The 24579-nt window shown below is 41.2% G+C and overlaps 1 protein-coding gene across 1 annotated transcript in view; it reads left to right on the top strand.

Moving 5' to 3' along the window:
- The window catches only part of FKBP1B (FKBP prolyl isomerase 1B), a 45537-nt gene extending 21421 nt beyond the window's left edge, over positions 1-24116 (top strand). Inside the window, exons 3-4 of the mRNA XM_034061246.1 lie at positions 21577-21689; positions 23437-24116. Of these exons, the coding sequence (XP_033917137.1) occupies positions 21577-21689; positions 23437-23565 (242 nt within the window). The 3' untranslated portion in view covers positions 23566-24116. The remainder of the gene's footprint in view (positions 1-21576; positions 21690-23436) is intronic.
- Positions 24117-24579: the final 463 nt, after the last annotated feature.

Here is a 24579-nt window from a genome sequence, read left to right as displayed (position 1 = left end):
CTAGATAGAGATCAAACCAAGTACACAACAAAATCTTTGTGAAAGACATCAAAATGTCCTCTCTTTTCCTCTTTCTTCCCTTCGCCTCTTCCCCTCCCCTCTCTTCCCTTAATGTCCCACAGCAGCAACTCTCATGCATATCCACCTGTAGCCCTGATTCTGCTGTGCAGCAGTCATGAGTTGAATTTTATTATCGAAGTATATATTCATCATTATTTGAAATATAATGCAGCCCTTCTTTACTTGTGTTAGAGTAACCCCTAGAGGTCTCACTGGAGGGTTTCATCATGCTATGCACAACTGACATAATGAGGTTAATTTTGTTGAGTGTATTTGGTTCCCTGTACCCCAATGCTCATGATTCATCATTTCTTTTGTCAGTGAATAGTGAGATAATGAGATAGCAGGTTGACAAGGGCAGAAATAAATTTAAGTTTAAAATGACAGATGTGCCTTTTGAGCAAGTTCAGCCAAGTAGGGCCTCAGTCTGTTCCATGGGAATTGCCAGGTCAAAGCTGACTCAGAATTAGTATTTATGAATGCTCCATCAAAATGTAAGCATAAATAATGAGAAATGCTTTATTAATACACATATTAACTGATATTTCCAACTACCCAGTATTTCTTGCTATATCTATGCACCAAATTTGAGAAGAGCAATACTTCTGATACCATCAGATCAGAATTATGGCTGCCTGCTGTGTTGCAGTGTGTGTTCTTCGTAGCAGATAGTGAAAATACATATTTTGTCCTGTGTGGACATGATAGACTTTGCAGTGTTCTTGCATGTCCATTTCCTCACTTTTCAGACTTGGGATTTTTTAGGTTGTAAATGTCATAACGTTTTCACACAGCATTGCTGCTTAGGAAGTTGAGCTTCTTAAATGAGCTGTTTAGGCTTTGAAGTGATGGTAATTACTGTAATTACTGCAACTTCATGATAGCTACACTTGATGTCTGGGGAAAACTTAAGAAACTACCTAAAGTTGAAAAGTTTTTAAAAGAATTTAGATGAAATCAAAAGAGATAGATGTCCAGATGCACTTGAGATGTCCACAGTATGACTAGTGCATCTTTAGACACCTATTTATCTTCAAATAGCTGCCTTTTATGCTGTGTTTGTATGCAAAAACTGTGCCATTTGTAGCCAATCTTGTGTTTTCTGGCATGGATGTGTTGGTATGTATGATGGCTGAGAAAGCTGAGGCTGTTCAGCCTGGAGAAGAGAAGGCTGCGTGGAGACCTTGTGGCAGCCTCCTAGTATCTGAAGGGGGCCTAGAAGGATGCTGGAGAGGAACTCCTCATTAGGGACTGTAGTGATAGGACAAGGGGTAATGGGTTAAAACTTAAACAGGGGAAGTTTGGATTGGATATAAGGAAGAAATTCTTTACTGTTAGGGTGGTGGGGCGCTGAATGGGCTGCCCAGGGAAGTTGTGAATGCTCCATCCCTGGCAGTGTTCAAGGCCAGGTTGGACAGAGCCTTGGGTGATATGGTTTGGTGTGAGGTGTCCCTGCCTATGGCAGGGGGGTTGGAACTGGATGATCTTAAGGTCCTTTGCAACCCTAACTATTCTGTGATTCTATGATTCTATGCAAGTTTTGCAGAGGTATTGAGAGAGATGTCTGTTTCAACTAACATTTTTTTATGATAGAAAGTGTGTGTGAGACTGGATATTACATTCCAGCTATCTGGGCAGGTGTGACATTTTTAATCTGGTTAATACCGTGTATTGTATACATTTGCAGTTAAAAGAAGATTGCATGTGCTGCTCTGTAGCAGGCACCAAATGCTTCTTGGCTTTTACTGGGCTTCAGTGTTATGAATCAGGCAGACAGGAGAATATTAAGCATTTCTGGCCACATTAAATGAAGATTGGTCCCATTTGGCTTGCAATTTTAAGTACTTAATAGTTTATTTAATAAAGATTTTGACTACCTTCTACTATGTATATGCATGTGATACACAGGCTTAGGAGACATTGCACATTCAGGCTCAGCTGAAGAGGATCAGCTGTGTTGGAGACAAGCACGTTCTCACTCTCGAACACCACCCCAGGCCGTGTCTACATTACAGCTGACACGGGCTGGGAGCGTGATGGTTGTGTGAGCCGCCACTTCTGATCACAGCCTTGCCCTGCAGGCACTCTATAGACTGCCCGTTCGGGTGTGCCGAGGTGCCTGGCAGAATATTAAACTGCAGACAGGCTGAGACGTTGAGTCCCTTGGGTTGTGCCTGGGGCTGCGCCTGTAGTTTCACTGTCTGAATATAGAGTAAGTCTGATCCACAGGGCAGCCTTTGGATGACCCCAGCATGCAACTGGAAATACCCATAGCCTCAGAGCGCAGCCAGCTCTCTATGCTGGAAAGTTAGGTTGAAGATACACTGCTACAAAGGAGAGCTAGTGAGCAATTTCAGCTGGGGAAACATCCATGACCTCAGCATGCCCCAGCCGTGATTTTGTAGCTCTCCACTGGTGATAATCCATGTTGGCTCAGACCCCAGCTGGGATCAGAGAGGTCTGCTCCTGCTTAGAGATTTCTGACTGGGGAACAGAAACAGAGCTCAAAACAGAAGGAAAAGAATTAGAAGGTTTAGGATTAGACTGAGAATGATCACGTTTGTCTTGGTGGCACACACACATGCAGCGTTTGGGAGCTGCTTCCTCATGGCACCATGTAAACTGCCCATGGAGCAGCATCCAGGCTGTGTATCAGAGCATTTGCTCGACTTGCAAATCTAAGTGTGGCTCTGGAGCCAACCACAGGGCTTGCTACTGGCTCACTGGGGAGGTTATTGCTTCTTTTATTTACTCCTACTTTGGGCAGACTGAGAGCCTGATGACATGAATGTCCAGTGCGTGATTTAGCTTCTGCAGATGGTCAGGTCATGCCTATCTAATTCTGGCATATAGTACTTACAGGCCAGCTGGGCTTAACCCATGATAGGGTCAGAGGGGGAGAAAGCAAGGAATTAAATGGTCACTGCAGAGTAGTTGCAAGGAACACCCTCCTGGTAGTCTGCAGTGTAACGTGAGAGTCACATAAGGTACAGTGTTTTACATATGAGGACACAGAGCTGCACGTGCTTTATGGGTCACCTTAGGGCTAGGTAGGAAGAATACTCCTTTCCCTCTTGAAAGCTGCACATTGCTGCAGTTTGTGACATTTGAGGGGTATATTACTGATTTATTTTCTTAGGAGAAAAGGTAAATAGAAAATCATTCATTTGCATGTGTTGGACATGAGGACTCCTATATTAAAACTCAAGGTGGCTGAGAAACAGGAGACACTTCGTTATTTAACCTCCCACTGAGGAGCTTGTTTAATACTTTATTATGTAACTGCTTTTTCAGAAAAATGCTGTATTTTTCATGCATCTCTGTTTCCAGTTATTCTGGAAAGCATGGGTGTGTAGGAAGGAGGATAATAATTGCCTTTAAATGGCTGAGAATCATGCCATTAAACCCCTGTAATCAGATGCTACATGATTTGGCTATTCATTTCAAGGTCCTTTTTGCTAAAGACACAGTGATCAACCAGTAGCATCTCTTCGGCTTCAGACATAAATAGTCAGAAAGGCAAAGCTGAGGAGACCTTCAGATTGACTTCATCCACAGTGATTTCAAGGGTGGAGCAACAAGTTCAGCTGTGGGAAAAGTAAGAAATGAGCTAGCTACTTATCACAACTCAACAACCATTTTAATGATCCTTTGGTTGCTTTCAGTTCAGGTGCTTTTGGACAAAGTTCGGCTCTTAAAATGCTGCCCCCCTGCTATAGATGTTCCCACCATTATGTTTTTTATAGCATCAGCATTGTTTCCAGGAACAGAGAAAAGAGAATTTGATTATGTTTGTATCATAGCATCATTGAAGAGCTCCACTGTGCTTTACTGTGCAAAAAACAGATTAAGAGAAACTCTCATTCCCAGACAGCTAAGGAAGGTGAACAACAAAGAACAGAGGAGGAAGAAACACAGTCAGATACATACATATATATTACTATTATATTTATTTTCTGTTTTCAAAGGTAGAAAAAGTAAGTGGTATCTCTCAGCCAAATCATCCATTTAATAACTCTTTTTTCTATAATGTTAGGACCTGTTTGGGTGTTGAGGAGAGATGCTTATAGAGCGAGGTGGCCTCAGAGGGATGCTTAGGGAGAAAGAGAGCACTCAGGGCATGGAACACAGGAGTGAACACCTCCTCCAGGGCTCCCAAGAGCATTTTGTTAGTTTTAAATGTATTTTAGCCCACCGGCAGCCTTGCCTGTGCTCACTTGAGAGAGAAGTGGTTATACTGCAGTATGTACAGTATGACTGCACTGCTGTTAATACACCCCCAGGGAAAGGGAGGACAGCATGGTACAGCATGTGTGAAAAGACATCTTGTGCTGGCAGCACCATGGTTGAGTCATTCCATCCTGTCTGCGGCTGCGGGCAGCAGTCACTGCAGGGCTGTAGAGCCGCCACCGGCTAATCATTATAATAAGCACTTCAGGCAGAGTCTGGCTCCCCCATTTAGTCTCCCTCCACTTTAGGTCTGTAAATATTTGTCCTGTCCACATCTATTGTTGGCACAGAGGCATCAGAAGAAAGTTCTCCTAAGCCTTTGCTTGCATACCTGGCTTTGGGCCAGGGAAAGTAAAACCCTATCATCTTAGCCTCTTACGGCCCCTGCTAATTCTTTTTTTCAGTAGTAAATGATGACCCTCTTCAAGATGGGCCAGAATTTCCTGGGGGTAGGTTGGCAGTTCCCCAAGGCATACACATTTACTAGCATATGCCCATGCAAGTAAACAGCAGGATAGAGGGTTCTTCTTCCTTTGGTACACACTATCCAATTTGTTCCTTGGCAGTTTCCCCACTCACAAGGGAGCATGGCTGCCTCTCTATACAAGCCCAAATTTGATATATTTCTTTTTTGCCCCCCTCCTATCTGTCTATAGCAGGCACACCAAATTTCCCAAAATGAAGGCGTTAATACAAGTATCACTTACTGCCCCTCCTGTGACATCTGTGTTATTTCCAAGTTACCCAAAAGGAGAAATGCAATTTGGGTGAGTCAGGAAGTCTGTCCTGACTCAGACTCTTTAATGGAGGAGTGTCTCGGGGTCATGAGTATTTCTATTAATATAGGGTCAAACTTGAGTAGGGAGCTCTGGTTTGATTTGTCTATTTTTAGCAAAGTCACACCAATGCAGCAAAACTGCCAAACTAAACCTGGCTCAGTTTGCTTTGAAATTGTGTGAACAAAAAAAAAGTATTTAGAAAAATAATTATCTTAAGGTAATGAAACGTGTTCGTTTTATTCTGTGCTCAGCCAGCACAGTCGCTTTTATGTCTATGATGGGGAACTGTGTACAAAATCCTCCTCTGTTCTTACAGCCCCTGGCTAATCAGGTGTTCTGCTTTTGCAGTAAAAAGTGTTGAAACCTCACTATTGTCGTGTCTCATACACAGGTCTTTCGTTTCTTCTTCACACAAATTAAGCCACAAAGACCTCTCTTGAATTCCAGTCCTTTCAAAGTGCATATGCAAGGACGCTGCAAGAGGTTATAACATTTCTCCTTCCTACTCTCTTTGAAGGCTCTTGATGCAACAACAAATGAAGAAAGAGTTTGGATCAAGGTGTGCTGTTTATTACTGTTAAGAAGTTTTGGGTAAATATTCTCACTGTATCTTTTGTGATCCCACCAAGGTTTATTAGTCCTGGGTCCAGTAGTGTAATTCCATGTTAGAAAACCTTTGTAGTGCAAGGATTAGAATATGTTAATTTTCTGGCTTCCAGGAAGAAAAATTGTTTTTAAATACAGCAAATGAGAACAGAAAATATATCAAGAAATTGAACAAAATACCTAGGGAACCAGGGGAACTGTGTAGGAGAGTTCAAAATGGTCATAGAAGTGTATGTGGTGGGAAGATCCCTGCCCAAGTCTCATTCTTATCTCTGGAATGGCTCAGTGAGAATTACTTCTTCTCTGGGACAAGCTAGCATGGCTCTATTGACCTTTTAGAGGTTCAGTTGATACAGAGCAGCTTAAAATCTGACCTTCTGTGTCCAGATAGCAAGGTGGCATAGAACTTTTGTGTCCAGATAGCAAGGTGGGAGAGATCAGAGCAACACTTCCTAATCTCCACGAAGGCTTCTGAAGCAGATAAAAAGGTAGTGCTCCTGCTTTGCATTCTTTAACACTTTAGCAGAGCAAGCAGGATGTTGAAGTTGCTCTGAATGAGATTGGAACAAGGGATAGGTGCTCTCGCTACCTAAAAAATACAGGCGACTCTGGTTTGTGTTCTCTTCTCAGAGCTTAAATGATTGAGATGTAAGCAACCAAACTGAGACACGGCCCAATGCACTTAGTCTGGTAGCACTGTTACCACAAAGACAGAATTAAAGATCATATCTGAACACCAGCCTAAAAAGGTTCTTAGGGACTGTTAAACAAATTAGAGATCAGATAACATGTTTCCCTGTCACTGGGACAGTCTGTCTGCCTTAGAATAAAAACATATGTCATGCTATAGCTAGAAATGCTCACTGTCCACTTCATGTCACATGTGAAAATCAGTATGGGTTTTATAGCTGTGCAAAGCATTAGATCATCTGTAAACAAAAAAAAGACAAAAAATCCTTAGCTTAAATTGGCTTCCCCTCTTTGTTAAACAATACCAAGAGTCAACACAGATCTTGGAGCTTACCCAGAGGAAGTTTGGTATTTGATTCAAACATGCACAGTGTATCTGGTGATGCACTGGAACAGACTGCCCAAGGAAGTTATGAATCCTCTATCCCTGGCAATGTTCAAGGCCAGGTTGGACAGGGCTTGGATCAACCTGGTCTGGTGGAAGGTGTCCCCACCTGTGGGAGAGGGGATGGAACTGGGTGATCTTCAGGTCCTTTCCAACCCAAGTCATTCCATGGTTCTATCTCTAAAATTGAAACTTGATGTGGAGGCCAAGACAAAGATACTCAGACATGCAGCCTGGATCTGTTCGTGTTACATGACAGCCTGATGTCAGGCTCTTTACCTGTGAAGCATTTGTAGCAGCAGTCATAGTTACAGCATAGCTAACAAGACCTTTCTGGGTCTGGGTTTTTTGTTGTTGTTTTGTTTGGGTGTTCTTTTTCACTGCTAGGGCTTCACCTCCAACTGTTATTAGATCACTAGACAGAGAGCCTGACACACGGCTCAAGCTAATGTGGGAGAATGGAATTGTGAGTACTCGTGCATGCACCAGGTCTGAAGAACTGATACTGCTTGTGTGCTCACTGGGTGTAGATATGATCCATCTTTAGGCTGTACTACAACAGTATCTGCATCACTGCCTTCCCCAGGCCACCTGTGATCTTTCTTGCTGATATGTTTCTGATTTCCTCTTCCTTCTCATCCTTCCAGTCTTACTTGCAGGAGGAAGACTGAAAAAATGAAAGAAAATATGGCATTGTTGGATTTCTAGTTCCTGGGAACAGCAGCTTTGGCTGCTCCACTGAAGAAGTTCCTACATGATGATGTCATCTGGCAGTAGGCACCAAAACAAGATGAGGTATTGCAGCAGCTAAAAATGACAGTCTGCAATGCACCAGTATTTAGGTTTCATGGTCCTATAAGGCAGTTTCCTTCAAAGAGATGCAGCGAAACACTCTCCGAGTTCTGGCTCCTTGCAAGGTGCACTGTGCCTGTATTAAGACACATAATCTGGTGTAACAGAAGTAGCAAAAATATTACACCTAAACAGAAGCAAGCTGTTCTATTTGCTTCAAACATGACTTCTCTGGTTAACACAGTGTTGCAATCCAAATGCATCTGGTTTATAAATCACATTTTTGTTTTTAAATCATACTACTTTCTGTTAAAGCTTTGGGAAGGCACTGATGAAAGATGTATTTCTGAAACTGCTTAGCAGAATGTTGAGATCTGCTGTCCAAGAGGTTGGTGTCAGAATCTCCAGATTCAGGTGTTCAGATCTTTGCAGAAAAGGCTGTTCACGTTATGGAAGCCACCTTTGTATGAAGAGCAGATCACAAATGGGCTCACAGGCTCACTGGTTTATTTTCAAGCTGTGCAAAATATATATGAGCTTTTTTGCCTGGAGAAATGGCAGCTAAATACTGACCATACTGGGCTTTGAAACGTGTGACTGCTTCTCTAAGAAGGCCGTGAACAACAAATAGAAAAGTGAAGTTCCATAAGAGCAGAAGGCAGTATATAATCCTCTTGCTAGAAGGTAAACACGTGGGCACACAGTGCACAGGCAGGGCAGATGATGTTTTGACTTGAAAAGGCAAAGCACACAAAAATCACTGAAATATGCATCAATCAAGAATTGAATTACCAGAATTATTATTGGCTGGCTTAGACTTTTGATCCACTAAACAGTATGATAACCTTAGGTATCTCTCCTTCACTAACTGTTGAGGCTGATGTTCAGGATAGGACATGAGGGAATGGCTTTAAGCTGAAAGGGGAGATTTAGGTTAGATATAAGGAAGAAACCCCTTACTGTGCAGGTGGTGAGTCACTGGCATAGGTCGCCCAGAGAAGCTGTGGCTGTCCCATCCCTGGCAGTGTTCAAAGCCAGGTTAGACAGGGCTTGGAGCAACCTGCTATAGTGGAAAGCATCCCTGCCCATGGCAGGGAGTTGGAACTAGATGAGTTTTAAGGTTCCTTCCAACCAAAACTCATCCTTCTCCAGGCTGAACAAGCCCAGCCCTCACAGTTTGTCTCCATAGCAGAGCTGCTCCAGCCCTCTGAGCATCTCCATGGCCTCCTCTGGACTTGCTCCAACAGGACCATATCATTGTGTTGGGGCTCAAAGTGTCCTGTCATGAGGGCACATCAGTAAGTTGAAAACCATAAAATGATGCCAAAAATGGTAGGTGGGTTTAGTGAAAATAGTGGTTTTACTAGACATTGATATTTATTGTGCTAGGTGGTTATAATATGGTTAGACAAAAGACAAATGCAATATATTGCATATATATAATGCTATGTGCAATATATAGTGCAGGATACTGCCTGTAACCACAGCCTGTGCGGAACATGTGAGATGCAAACTGAGATGCAGGACATACTTTCATGCAGTTTGTTCTTTTAAAATGAAAGTATGGCTTAAATATGCCTGATTGTGTCCTAGTGATCTTTGGTCCCATGAGCAGGCAGAAGCTCACAGATACTCACTTGTGCTGGGGAACACAGATTAGACACAGCACAAAATGTAACATCCTTTTTCTCAAAAAAGGCCACAAATAATCTTATTTTCTGAGGAGAGAGATTTGTGCCCATGTCAGATTGGAGTCGAATCAGTAGGAGTTTTTATTTGAAGCTTAGATTGCTTCTGTTAATTGTTTTGATGTAGCCTTCCATTTTATTTCCCCTTTTTTTCCCCCTGACAACTGTTTGACAACATGAACAAGCAGAATACTTACAATTCTAATGAATGATTTCCAAAGACTCAGTAGCCTGGGTGATTTCTGCCCTATGAGTGGGATCATTGAAACTCCCTATGCAGACAGCCAGTAAATCTGTCACATACATGTTTAAGCATTGAAATGGCAGACAAAATTGAGATAAATTAACTCCCACAAATCTTTCTCTTTGCTGTGCAAAGTGGGAAGATGCAAGCAGCCACGTAAATGAATTGAGCTTTTACATCTTCCATAAGATTACTTATTATGGATTAAAAAGTAAGCCATGTTACCTGGTCAGGGAATATCTGTTCAGTTATTTTTAACAGTGATGTAGAATACGTCTGAGTGTCTGGGTGAATGATTATTTTAGACCAGATAACACTATCCCTCTCACATAAATCTCAGCTTCTTTGATGTACATTTTAGGTCAGTTCTGCCTTTCTTTTTTCTGGTTTGGCTATCTGGACACCTGCATTTTAGCTGACATGCCTCCCCTTCAGCATGCTCCTTATGAATTCTAGCTTTTCTCTTTTCCTTTTATGTTTTCTCCTTAATAGCTTCAGTCTCTTTTAGTTTGGATGTAGCTAAACAATACCTGGTATTAAATAACTGGAAAGGTGTTGATGTGCAAGAACTCCCTAGGCCTCATCAAAGCTGAATTTAAATAGTACCTAGTGATAATCTGAAAACAAAGGAATTTATGCTCACTAGAATGAAACATTGCAGATGAACATAAGACTTTTCCTTTTTTTTTTCATTTTCTAAAACCAACTATTTCATTCCAGTCAACCCTAAATTACATTCTCTTCGGAGTTTTGGATAAAATTGGACAGGACATGCATTATTCTTCTGCAGAAAAACATCCTTTGTTACTGTGATTTGTATGGTTTTGCCATTTGATTGTTAGGAACATCTTTCCACTGACTACATGTAGTGAGTTACTCCTATAGGATGCTACTTTTTCAGTTACACTTGCTAGGATGATAAAAGATCATGTGACCTGTGATAGAGAGCTGTCTGGTCTACCGCAATTCTTGAGAATTATGTGGTGTATTCACCACATCTGTCTTTGCTTTCACAGATGATAATATTACACATGTCACAGCACAGTCTGAAATCTTCCAGCTTTCCATTGCTGGTGTAATGATACATTTGTTTATGTGATGCTTCACTGTTTCTCTACCCTCAACTTGTGTTGCTTTACACTCTGTGTGCTATTTTCTTTTGTGGTTTTGTCAATGTTTATATTCGTTGCTTGTGTCTATGGACTTATTGCTATTTCTATTTGTAGTAACTAAACTGGCTTAATTTACAGTGTCTTTTGTTTGCAGCAGTCCTGAGTGTGAAAATACTTTTTCTTTTGGAAAAACATTATGATCTGTGCAGTCCATCCTCAAGGTCCTACTAAAGTTAATGAGAATAATGCAGGAACAAACCCTACACATCAGGCACAGCTGATGTAATAAGCCCCGGGACCAGGGATTGGGATCCACGTCTCTGCCCATCCCACTGACCTCCCTGATTACTGCTTGGTTTTCTCCTAACTTCATCATTCTCCATTTCCAGCTACTACACAGATTGAAGGGGGGAACACAGATGGCAATCCCACTGGGTTTTTGTTTGTCCAGTGATGAGGATATCATCAGAAAAGGTGAAGGACGTGGGTTTAGATTCAGGCTCGAGGTGGAGTTGGACTTGGAGTGCTCTTGTTGAGTGCTTATGATAGGAAAGGTGGACAGCAGCACCCTCTCTACAAACTGCCTTTTTAAAAGGATGAGACTGTCTTGCACCTGTCTTTAAAATCAGATTCAAAGCTCTGCATCCAGAGTGGATGATGATGTTAAATTCTTTTAAGAGCTGAAAACTGAGGTGCATCCTTGTATTTGCCATGTCCTGCTAGCTGCCTATGGGCTGTACTTAGTGCACAGGCTTTCTGTAACTTACCTTCTAGAAGTGGCTGTTTGTCTCCATTGCCTCTATAAGAAGCTTCCAAATCTTTTTCTGTCACTTCAGTAAAACTCAAGGGGAAGTCACTAACAGGTGATACTCACCTGATCCTCACCTCCTTCTCAGAGTTTTTCCCCCTAAAATACTTATTTTGCATTCTCCTTGCTTCTTCCTTTTACTGGCCCAAGACATGAGTGGCTTGTTAAGTAGATGAAAATAGGTACAGGCACTTGGAAATTCCTATTGTTCTCCAGAGAGTCGACTGTCTAATGTCCAGCAGAGCAATGCCTGAAACTCATCTGTCAAGATAACAGCTGCCACTTTTTCCATAGTCCCTTTATAAGATCACTGAGATCAAAACTTAGAGATGGAAAAGACCTATTTATAATACCAAGCTGCACTGTTAATAGCTCCTTTCCACTGCAGCTCTGAAGATACTTTGAAGGCTTACTGAATGCTACCTAAGGCAAAGTGTATTAATTAATAATATTATTGCTGGATATGGTAGTGACTCTCCTTCTGACCTTGGTAAAACTACAGCCATCATTTAACAGGGAATAAAATGAAGGTGAATTATACTTACACAGCTGCCTGGTGGCAAACCCCATTCCTTTTGGCATCCAGCTTTTTCCTCTGATGACAAATCTATAGTATTCTGTATTATTGCAGGATTCTGTTCTGGAGAATGGTCCCAAGTGTATCATTCAACTGAGTTTTAAATTATTGTGACCCTGGTCTTAAACTGCTACATATATTTTTGTACTTTCATCAGGGGAACAGTGCCAGTTTACACCAATGAGAATCTGCAACACCAGGAAGGATGAACAAAAATAGGAAACAAATGTAGCCAAAAAAAGGAAACAAAAAGCAAAAGAAGAATTTAATAGCTGGTATTATTTCAGAACATACTGTCATAGTTCACAGGCAGAGTGATATTTATGTCACTGCTAGGGTCTGTCTTGGAGCACATAGTAAACTGTTCACTTTCAAAACTACTGAAAAAGTACTCCTTTTTTGAGAAAGCAGGTGTATTCCTAGTAGGTGGGAAGAACAAACTATACATCTATAGAAAGACTGGTTCCTTTGATGAGTGTATTTCATGTATCTTTTAAAAAGACATCCTAGAAAAATAATGGTATCTGAATAAGACATTCTTCTGGTTTGTTGCAGCAAATGGTGCAGGCTGCTGAGCAAAATGCTGGTTTTATCTGATCTTAATGGGAGGCTGAACTTCTGACGATATAATGAGGGTTACCAACTTGTTAATAAACCCTTCTCAGAGTTCATTCAAAGACTGGAAGTGGCTTTTATCTTCTGTTATTTCTATAGCATGTTTACTGTGTGTGTTACTGTACAGTAAGTGACTAGGTTGATCTAGGTAGATCTGCAGTCACCAAGTCTAAGGGCCCTTAGGCAACATAATGCACGGGAAGGTGTTTGGTGAACAAATCAAAACCAGCTTGGCTTTAAACTGCATTTTTTTCAGTAATCTTGACTGTGACCAAGTCATTTTGTGTGGAATAGATCTCAGCTGTCTTTAGCTACCTAGAAGTCTATGGTCTGTCCATGCTGATAGAGAGAGCTCAGCATCTCCATCTTACATGTCTGTCTCTTCTTCCAAGAGTGTTTTTCTCCTTCTTACTTAAGAACAGAGAAGTTGCTAAGTCCTTTGCACAATGTTAGATTGCTGTGTTTGTCAAGATGAGTTTCAGTAAAACACTGAAGTAAAACATTGTGAAGGAGGTATAGCCATCCTACGTGTTAAGAAAGTTGGATGTGATAAAGAACTGGGTAAACAGGGACCTGTGGGGGAGGAAGAGCATTCATTCACAAGGGATGTGGGGAGAAATGTTATTTTTCAGCGCCAGAAACCCCAAAGGCTAACATATTGTTTTAACATATTGGTGTTAAGTCGTAACACATTAAGAATATATTTCTTCATGCTCAAATGTCTTGTTTCTGGATATGCATAGCCTCTTAATCCAATGCCCTGTTAGAGATAGATAGGTAAATTTGTCACTAGGATGTTGTCACTTAAGCCAAAGGAATCCGAAGTGTTGCACTGGTAAATTAAGATTTCAGCACAGATTTTATTCAGAAGGAAATGAAGGCATATACTGGAGGTATAAACAGTTGAAAATTAAAGGATATCTGATCTGGGAACAGCTCATGATTAAAGCACACCTTTATTAAAGCAGTATTAACACTGGGTTAGGAAGGTGTTTCTTCTGGCAGATCATTCAATGTGCTTTCTCTCTGGCCAGAAGAGGAATTAACTAGGTGTCTCTTTTCTTCTAAAACCCATCTCTCATGTAATCTCAGGGCCATGCTCAGAGCCTTCCCAAGGAATGCTGAAGGTCCTTTCCTTCTTTGTATGGTGTTTTTCCATGCTTCCCGCACCCAGATCTGTGTTCAGAAGCTTTGGTGCCCTTCTCATGCCACACGCTGAAACACAGGTGGCTATTATATTCACCTATTTCAGTGAGGTTTAACCCCTACTGAAGTGTGTAACTGCCCACTAGAAGGTCATCTGCACATGGGTTTGTGTGCTACAGGCTGAAATACCAAATCAATACCTCCACTGCATAGGCAAACATAAAACAGAAATGGTGGCAAAGGAAATACATGTGTGTGTGTTGTAGCACAGGAAGAGATTTGAGAATGAAAACAAGAAAATAAGAGATTAATTGTATTGTCCTGTTACCTTGATGCACTAAGATGACCAGAATTCTTTGTACAAGCTCTGCTGCATGTGTTTGAGTGGGAAATCTTGCAAAATGTCTTCTTTATATCACAGCTGTTCTCTTGAATTGCTCTTTGTGCTTCCTCGCTGGTACCAGAGGGCAGGGACAGAAAGACCTATTGCAGTCAGGAACGTTCTATCTCCCTCCAGAACCAGTGTTACAGGATGTGGTACTTAGGGATAGAGATGCAAGAGATGCTAAGTATTTCTGTAGTAATATATTCTCTCTAAAATGTTGCTTTAGAGTCTATTGTCCTACTCATTAGCATACCCAGACTGACCTAATTCTGCCATGCTTATCCAAATGAAATTTGCTTTATGCTGCAGAGCATGTATATTTTACAGCTGAACTTTGTAATGGTAACAGAAACAAACCCTAAAATAAAATGACTGTTTTAAGGCAACAGGATACCAGAGGAATTGTTTTGGTCTCTCTACAATTTATGTAGAATATACTTATTGAGCCTCATATGTGTCTTGAGGGTAAATCTACTTTTCTTCTCTTCAAAAATTATGCAAATCTATAAAGCCATTAGGACAGAATAATGCCTTTCAGTAGAGTGAACCAGACAATTGCATGTAATTTTCTTGGCTGTGAAGTCAAGCTAAGTGCAAGGCTCTTTCATATTGTCTTGTAGTTGTACACGACACAGATACATAGTGCACGGTAATGCATTATTGAATAGTTGTCTGTTGTGTCTTCATTGCATGCTGTCAGCTGCATAATAAATAATTGATTGTGTTGCTCTTACTCCACATTAAAGATATATGAGTATATAATACCGGAAGAAAATGAAGCAGCAGGGCTGTCTATGTTGAAAAGATCAACCATTATTGAAGTGTGCTGCGGTTACAGGAACTCAGAGGTGACCATCACCGCTATCCATTTCCCATTTCTATACTTGAGTCAGTGATTGTTTGTCATGGCAACAAATGGCACATTCAAATCGTTGCTGTTGCCTTTTTAAACAACACAAAAATTGTGGTGAAGAGCTGAGATGCTGCAGAAATGCACCCCCCAGTCTCTTCAACTGTAATCCCTCTAGACTGAAAATTCCCTTAGAAAGATTAATCATTCTTTCTTAAGTGGCTATAAACTGTCAGAAAAACAGTCTAAGCCAGCAAATCCTGTTTTTTTCCTCATAAGGCTTTGGTTATATTAAGCAGAGGAAACATGAGCAGTGGAAAACTGAGTTTGTGCTTATAGTGGTACTAAACCTCTGTTGTGGAACCTTTCCCTTGACAAGTCACACTTCCCTTCTTGGTTCAGTTGCCAGAGTCCCTGCAGAGGACTCAGTAAGGTGGCCCACTGTTCAGATGACACACAGGAAATAAAAGTATCATCCAGCTCACATTCAACGCTCTTTATTTCCATTACAACAGTCATAATTGCTGATGAAAAGCTGATAAAAAGTAAAACTGATGAGATGGCAAATTTGTCCAGAAAAGACTTCGCTTTTGAAGTCAAATCAAGGAAATCAGAAACATATGCCACTTACTGCATGGTTATTTGGAAGGAAGCTCATGGCCAGGTATAACTGTGGATTACTGGGAGATGTTGTTATGATGAAGTAGAAAACAGTGAACTGAGGTAATGAGATGGCAAATGAAGATCTAAGAAGTGTGAGATCATAGAATTGTAGACTCACAGAATGGTTTGGATTGGAAGGGACCTTAAAGATTATCTAGGTTATAAATGGGAGAAAAATCAGGATTTCCAACCTTTGTGACATTCTCCTGGCAGAATATTGGCACATTTTGACATACAAACAATGTATTATAAGGAACACTTGAGATCAGAAATTTTTAATCCACAGCAACACTACCTGCAGTGAATGCTGCCTCCAAGAATCCTAGGAACCAAACTGAATTGACAAGTTTATAATAGCAGAGATTTATGACAAGGAATAGTTGGAAAGGTGATTGCATTAAAGGGCATCAAAATATAGTCCCTGTCCTGAAGAACCTCTAGTGTACATAAAATGAAACAGGATAGTGTCCTAGAAACACCTTTTGAATATCTGCCCCTTTTTCTGCAGCCAACATATGCTCAGAAAGTAGCTATTTTCAAGTGTGTGGATTGCATTTAAGTTCTGTATGTAAGTAGAGTTTAAAAACATAAGATAACAGAATACTTTGCAGACAAATGTTGCTGGTTTGTTTTGAAAGTTGCCTGTTCAATTTATGCCCTTAATACTTCTGAGGTGAGTCCCACTCTACAGGATAAAAGAAGAGTGACTAGTGAAATCAGGGGACTTGTCCTGGATTAGGATCCCCATCTTCTGATTCCCACAATGTGTCAACACTGCAAAGACAAATAATTCAGTAAAGACTAGAGTCAGTGAAGCCTGGTCTACTTCATTTAGGTATGGATGGATGAGTTAATACCTCCTCACTAGGGCTCTGTAAAAAGCTGGCAGCCTAGCTTTTAAAATGAGTGTTAACTCTTTTAACTTCAGTGAGTTGGCTGAGAATGATAAATGATTCCAGGAGGTTAGTCCTAGCACCTAAATCTGTGTGGTTTAAATTATTCTTGGACAGATCTCTCTTTGTCTATTAATTGTAGGTGCAGTCTAAAGATGACAGGTCAAGACACAGTTTCTATCTTTGCAATGGCTAACGTTAGCAGTGGAATTTTACATATACATTTTCCAAATCTGGGCTTGTAAGCTTGATGGAAGATCTATGGAGGGCCTTTGGTATTCTCTCTCTCCATCTTTTGTATAGCTACATCTTTTGTATAGCTAATGGTTGGAGCATGATTTTTTGGACAAAGGACCATAGGTGTAAGTTAGGTGTCTTAAATAGCTGGGCTGGCTCTTTGGATCCTTGTTATGTGGTTGGTTGCTGAATCATTCTCTGATGAAGGCACCTTCTGGTAAAAGGAAGCTGAGACTGTTGTCCCACTGCAATGTTCATGTCTTTCCATTCCTGACCTCTCCTCAATAATATAGGTTCTCTGATAACAAATCACGGTTGAGTGTTTCTCTTCGTAGAAGCACTTAACAGGATCTTCTTCCTATACAGATTTCATTACCTGCATAGGATCTTTATGTCGGTAGGAACCCTACTGCTCTGTCAAACTTGCTTGAAATTGGCTAAAAGATTCAAAAGTTATTAGGCAAGTACAGACAGTGTCATTAGCTCTCTCCCCTTAGGAAACAGACTTAGCTACGGCTGACTGACCTGAGTTAAGTTCATGTTAAAAGAGTAATGCAGACACACTTGTGTTTTGGTAAGAAATAATAGCTTGTGTTAAACCTTGACTGAAGCTGTTTTCACTGCTGGTTTAGCCCAAATGGCATTGTATTTTTGGCAGTTTAGATGGATCGCTAATCATGTTCCTTACCAAAATGATTTGCCTTATCTTTGATCTTCAGCTTCAGTGAGCTGAACTACAATGATTCAGCAGGACCATGATCTGAAACATCTCCTCTTCTACAGCCACCTAATTTTCAGAATTACTTTTAGAAAATTACTGATTTCACAAACTCAGTTATCAGGATAGTGTATGGATTTGAAAAAGTTTGTGCAATTAATGATTTTAATACAATAATTGTTCCCTTTCAGGATCAAACATAAGGTTATTATAACGAGTAAGCATATAGGCATCTAGATGTCCTTGCTCAGACAAAGCTCTTATTGATTGCTGTGACTTTGCAAAGCAATGTCATCATTCAGTTCCAGGTTGTGGGTTTTTTAATCCTTGTTGTTAGGTAGATAAATAAAGGTGCTAGCAGGCTGAAGATGGGCATCCATCCTCGTTGCAGAATATTAACACAAATCAATTTTTTTACCAAAAAGAAAAATCAATTGATGCATTAGCAAGAAAGAAAACAAAGCATTATGTTGGTTTAGCTCCCAGAAACCTGAATAGTCAGCTCTAACTTTCAGAAATAGAGAGATAAAAAAGATCTAAAGTTCAGATCTAAATCCGGATCGGAACTTCTCCAGGGCACATGGGAACTCTGACTCATTTCTAAAGTAGATGTGCATTTAAAGAGCTGTCATATAAAAACTGACCCTTCTGCCGGATATTCAGCAATTAAGGACATGTCTGACCCTTTGAATGCCAGTTTGTCCTGCAGAAGCAGTAAGGTGGGGTGATTACAGAGGTTACATTTCTGAAATCACCACCTGATGAATTTTCAGCCATTGCTGAAAATAGGATATTGCTGTAACCATAGGAGAAGCAACCCCTTTTCTTCTATAGGCCTAACACACCTTGTATAGGCTTTCGATGGTGAAATGGAAGTCAGTTTTTATATGATGTATATTGGACTGGCAAGCTCATGGACAGCTAAAAACATTATTTTAAATGGGAAACATTGCCCAGTAGCTCTTGTCAGGATCTCTGAACAGTTAATTCTGGTTCTGCTGCTGGTTTGATGTGTGGTATTTAGCAAACCACCAGACCTTTAAGCTAAGTATTTTAATAGGATTTAGTTATGAAATGAAGTGAAAGCATATTAAAGTACTGTGGAACTTTGCATCTGAATCTGAACTTCCAGACTGAGGCTATTTTATACTAAATATCTTCTTCCTCCCTGGGCTGCTGTGAGGAATAATTAATGTTTGCATACTGCTTTGAACATGCAGACTGTAATGACAGTACTAAGTTTTAATATTAAAACTATTAAATATTGGGATTCTGTAATAGTCTCCTTCCATTTCATAGAATCATAAGGTTTTACGATGTGTTTAAAAATAAAACTGCTGTGAGGAAGGGCTGCCATTTAAATTTGAGATCAAATATTTCAAAAAGGATTATGCAATATGCCTGAGAGTTCCCCCTGAGCTGCTTCTCCCTGCCAGCCCTCTGCTACATGCAGGCTGGTTTTCTACTGTACAAATGAACCCATGTTTGTCTGTAACTAGAAAGCCTGTGCAGGCAGCTGGTGTGACTTCCCAGCCTGCAGGGAGGGAGTTTAGGGATATCACTAAGTTGATATATTGCATAATGTGTGTATGTACATGCATTGGAGCATAAATAAAGTACTTCACTACTATACCATGAAAAACTCAAGGAATATGACAAGTGCTAAAAGTTAAGGTTATGAAACATGCCTTTATAGACAGGTTATTCCATAATTTTCCTCCTAAGGCCTTGTGTGCACACGCACACACATCTCTAAAATACTGACTTTGACAAAAATTGGACTTTGTCAACAGATAATTTGTGTTAATCTGTCATTTGGTTTTAATATTGATGTAAAACATCTAGACACAGAATCCCACTGAACCAATCAAATATTGTGTCATTACTGCAAGGCCAGAATGCCACTACCACTGATTTAGCTACTAATGGATTTGGAGACATCTGTGTCTGAGCTACTTGTTTGGACTTCACTTACATTCATCGCAAAGAAAGAGGCACTGCTAGGATGCAATTCGTTATGGCCTAGATTTGGTTAGATTAATTGCTCCTGAAAGTACATTTTTCTCTGGCTTGATTATAGAGTGAAGCAGAGTAATTAACTCAAAAGTAGCTGGCTACATCTTAGAAGCATAAAGGTTGGTAAGATGAATCCTACGATTGTAGTCTTTATATTTTATTCTGGCATGTCTCTTTATATTTTGATTCATAACATGAACTTTAAAGCAGGCAGAATATGCTTTTTTTGTTGTTTAGATAATAGCTAATGGTTTTTACAGAAAAATAAAACTTGTGCATCAAGTTGATCTATTAATACAACTGCTTTAGTGAAAAGAAACTAGTATGACTGTATTTTCATACTGGATCATAAAAGCAGGATTTCTCAGCATTTTCTGTCAAAGCTGTGCTTGATAGCATTGTTTTCAACCAGAATCTTTCTCAGATATTTGGTTATTAATGAACAAAACACTAGCACTACAGCATTACAAAAAAAGCATTTATTCTAATACATAAATATCAGCCAAACCTTACAATAGCCAAATTATAGCATATTGAAAGAGCAATTAATCAGGTACTTTTAAGTGGAAAGCTATCATAATTATCCACTGTTTGAAAAGAGAATGAGAATACCTGAAAGTGTAGCTCTCTGTGAAGGTTTACCCACTTGCTGTAGAAGCCATGTTTTCATAATACATGGGTTGAAACAGTGTTGTACCCATCCAAAGGAATCAGTAAGGTGTTCCCCAACTATCTCTTGTGGTTGAAATACAACAAATGAGGGTACTATTCATAGAAATGTCCTTTCTATTTTCGTATTTTTAAATGCAGAGGCTTTTCTGTTCTTTCTCTATGAGGAGGAGGAGACACATGCAATTGTAACATTGTGTAGAAGTTTCACATGCATGCTGTGGAACAGACACATTTGTGTAAGGCATGTTATTCTTAGTACTCCTGAGTGAATCAAGTAGGGAAGGTAAACTGTCCAAGCTACCAAATATTCCTACTAGATATTCTGGTATAAATCATAGAATCACAGCATGGTTTGGTTTGGAAGGGACCTTCAAGATATCCAGGTCCAACCTCCTGCCATGGGCAGGTACACCTCCCAGTAGACCAGGTTGCTCCAAGCCCCGCTAGACCTGGCCTTGAACACTGCCAGGGCTGGGGCAGCCACAGCTTCTCTGGGCACCCTATGCCAGGGCCTCACCACCCTCACAGTAAGAATTTTTTCCCAATACCTAATCTCAACCTCCCCTCTGTCAGTTTAAAGCCATTCCCCCTTGTCCTGTCACTACATGCCCTTGTAAAAAGTCCATCTCAAGCTTTCTTATAGGCCCACTTTAGGTATCGGAAGCTGCTCTAAGGTTCTCCCGGGAGACCATAAATTTGCAGGAACAAGTCAAAGGAGCTGCTCTGTACTTGCGGACATTTAACTGGAGCAAATCTGGTTCAAGAGTTCCCAAACCTGAATCTACATCCCCACCTGTGGAAGTGTGTGGAAAGCTCCTGCTGCCTGTGCTGCTTTCAGACACACATAGCCAAAGTCCCATTGGCACTCAACGTGTTCTCCACAACAACTATTCCCTTTAGTTACACTGTTAAAAATACCTTAAAATAGAAGTATTTAATGAGGAGTAAACCCAGTCATGTTTATGTTAAATTTGGGGTTTTTTTTTGTCTGTAGGATGACTTTAGGGAGCTTTTTCATGTTTAGGAGTAGGCCTGGATCAGTTGATATTCTCTTATGCTGCTTCCCACTTGCTCCTTGCCTGCTTTTATCTGCTGAGCCAGGACGCTCCACTGTGCAAGCAACAGCTCTTCAGTGTGTCTGTGCAACATGTGGTACTACATGAGTTATAACCTATAGCATTAAGAATAATATTTCCATTTTAGAACCTAAATTACCAGAAGGCAAAGGTAACAAACTATATGGTACCTTTTAGTGCCATATTTGTGTTTGGCTCTCCTGCCTTATCCGTTCTGAATGAGGCTTCAAAGTGAAAATGTGATCAAGATACTAATTTTTCACTCCTTCCCTCCCCCCCCAGCACTTAAATTTACATGTAGCTCAGATTGAAACTGCGTGTCTTGTTTTGGCAGGAATGTTACAGAATGGAAAGAAGTTTGACTCCTCCAGAGACAGAAACAAGCCTTTCAGGTTCAAGATTGGCAGGCAAGAAGTCATTAAAGGATTTGAAGAAGGTGTGACACAGGTACAAAGAAAGTCCTCTAGCTGAACTTCAAGCGGGCTGAAGGGTGTGTGAAGCACGGCAATGTCCAGTGTGATGGTGGCAAGTGGATTTGAGTGGACTCTATTATTTGCTTTGCAGTAAGGCCTAGGAGTAGCTCAGGACCCGAGTGTGCTGTATAAACCAGAAGCCAGTGCAGATAAAGCAGTAGCAACAAGTCCTGGGTGAATCATTTTATCCCTTCTGCGAACACTCTCGCTCCCTGACTTCTGTCCCTTAATCAATAGGTGGCCAAAAGCTGTCCCAGTAATCGGCGTGCTACCCGCTGCCCTCCTGCTCCTCCTAGTGGATCGCTGGCTGAAGCTGAGCTTATGTCTGTCTCCTCCCCCCCCCCCCCCCAGGGTTTTGAGGTTTTGTGGGGCGGGTTTTGACACAAAGCATTTGGACAAAGGCAGTTCACTCTGTCTAGCATGCAGGTTTTTCATTAAGCCTGGATTTAATGACTGTCGGATGCCACAGGCATCTGCGTTTCTCAACATCTGACATCTCAAGGTTGCCCTGTGCCTGAAACCCATGCATGACTTGCTGGCTGTGTGGCTTTCAGGGGCCTCTCAGAGCAGTGGGCAGTCTGCCCCACACAGACCCCTGCAGCAGCCAGGGGAGGTCACCCTCTCTTGCACCCCATGGTATGAACACTGCCTGAACTTGGGGAAGTTCATAGGCACATTTTTCTTCTACCTAAAGTCATAAAAGCTCTAGCTCGGGCACATTTTATAGGACCTGAAAAAAAATCAACAGGAGATACCATGTAATCTGTTGTTCGGTGATGTGTCTCATCTTGGGGGAGAGGTCTGAGTTAAAAGAGTGCTTCAAGTCAGGGACTGTTTCTTGGCCACTCACTGTGTATGGTGCACGAATAGCAGTTTGAGATTGCTCCACCCCAAAATACCCTGTTGGAAGAGCAGGGATTTGATTCTTGTTACCCCAAATCTCTGTGAGCACTGCCACCTTCAGAGCTAGTCTGGAGTGAGAGAAATCAGTATCTGCCCATCCCAGGGCAAGGGCCCTCTGCCAGAATAAGTAGCATGTGAGGTGAGATGTCTGCCCTCAGGTCTGGGATGAGGTTAGAGAAGTAAGTACCTCTTTTCAGTAGGACTGTTTTGCTTTGCATCTGCCCAGCAGCAGAAAGGTTAGTGCCCACAGTGTTAACGTTTGAGCAATGGCTTTGAAGGCATCTCTAGTGGTGGCTGAAGAAGGAAAAATGTTGCTGAATGCTTTTCAGAAGCTGAACCAAAGTGCATTTTGGCACCAATCTCTCCTGTCTGTTACTAGCTCCATCTACCCTGCCCTGCTCATGGCCCCTCACCTCTGCCAAAATTTGACTCCTGAAGAGATAGAAAGTGATACTTCTCAAAGACATCCACTGCTGATGGTGTTACATGTACGCTGCACTCCATAGAGGGAATTCACACCTCCTACAGTCCAGTGTAGGCAGGGTGGGCCCCCGGACTGGCTCTGGCAATTTAAGTAACTGCTGTGAGAAGCCAGGGGAGTCAGAAGACCTATGTCTGAGCTGGGTGTGGCAGCTTGAAGCTGAGCCATGGTTGAACTCTATAATCTTAAAGGCCTTTTCCAACCTAAATGATTCCATGAATCCAGTGGTCCTGACTCAATTCTGTCAGTCTGACACACTGTGATTTGTTCTTTGTTTTCCTCCTAATTCTGTTTGGTTTTGTCTTCTCTTTTCCTTTCTTCAACATCCAAAACCCAGATGAGCTTAGGACAAAGAGCAAAGTTGACCTGCACACCTGAGATGGCCTATGGAGCCACAGGCCACCCTGGGGTCATCCCTCCCAATGCCACGCTCCTCTTCGATGTGGAGCTACTCAGGTTGGAGTGAATCTTCTCAAGGGAGTTGGTTGGATACATCTGTTAATACCCATCCATCCTTTCTTGCCTTGCCAGCAGCGGGAGAAACCTTCACTGGAATCCCAGTCTTCCCTGCTCAAGCTGTCCTGTCACTAGCGCCTGCTGTTTGGTTTCTTACGCCTTCCTTCTCTTTTTTAACTTTGTGGTGTCCGTATTTGCCTTTTATTAGAAGCTTTGCTTTTGGAAAAAATGTCTACTGTTGTAACATTTTCAAGTTGTACATTTTATTTAATTTGCATGTAAGAATTCACAGTGATGGTTGAAAATATATATAAATATAAATATATATATATTCCTTATTGAAAAACCACTGCCTTACTGTACACTTAAACCAAGAAGAAAACAAAACACAAAAGGTGCTCAAAGAACAATCCAGTGTACACCTTGTACATGAACGGGCATTAGCCAAACAGAGTTACCTGCGCTGCCACTTTTCTCAACTTGTACGTTTCTGCTTGCTGCTGTTTTAAAAATACTGTCTCATTTAAAAGTATATATAGAGAATAAAATCTTGATACTTTACAGTTTGTATTTCCTGTTTTTATCCTCTGCCACTGGAATTCTCTTTGGTGTAGAAGTTCTTACTTCTTTGGTGTAAGAAGTTCTTACCATCAACCCATTTTTTGTTAATTCTTTCTGTTCTTGTATGAAACACACACACACACTTCCATGTGCTGCTGCTGTTACAGGTGGCACAGTGGAAGATCTCTGTGGGACCAGAAGTACCAGCATCATGCAAGTAAGGGCTGCTGGGACAGAGAGGCTTCCTGGCTTCATCTACCCTGCCCTTCTCATGGCCCCTAACCTCTGCCAAAAATGGGCTGCTGAAAAGATGGAAGAGCCCTGGCCAGGCTTGAGAGATGGGCCAGTGCAAACCTCATGAAGTTCAAGACCAAGTGCATGGTCCTACAGCTGGACCAGGGCAACCCCAAGCACAAATACAGGCTGAGTGGAGACTGATTTGAGAGCAGTCCAAAGGAGAAGG

Source organism: Melopsittacus undulatus, chromosome 3, assembly GCF_012275295.1.
Source record: "Melopsittacus undulatus isolate bMelUnd1 chromosome 3, bMelUnd1.mat.Z, whole genome shotgun sequence".
Taxonomy (NCBI): Eukaryota; Metazoa; Chordata; class Aves; order Psittaciformes; family Psittaculidae; genus Melopsittacus; species Melopsittacus undulatus.
Note: the sequence above shows the minus strand (reverse complement) of the source record. Positions and strands in the feature narration are given on the sequence as shown.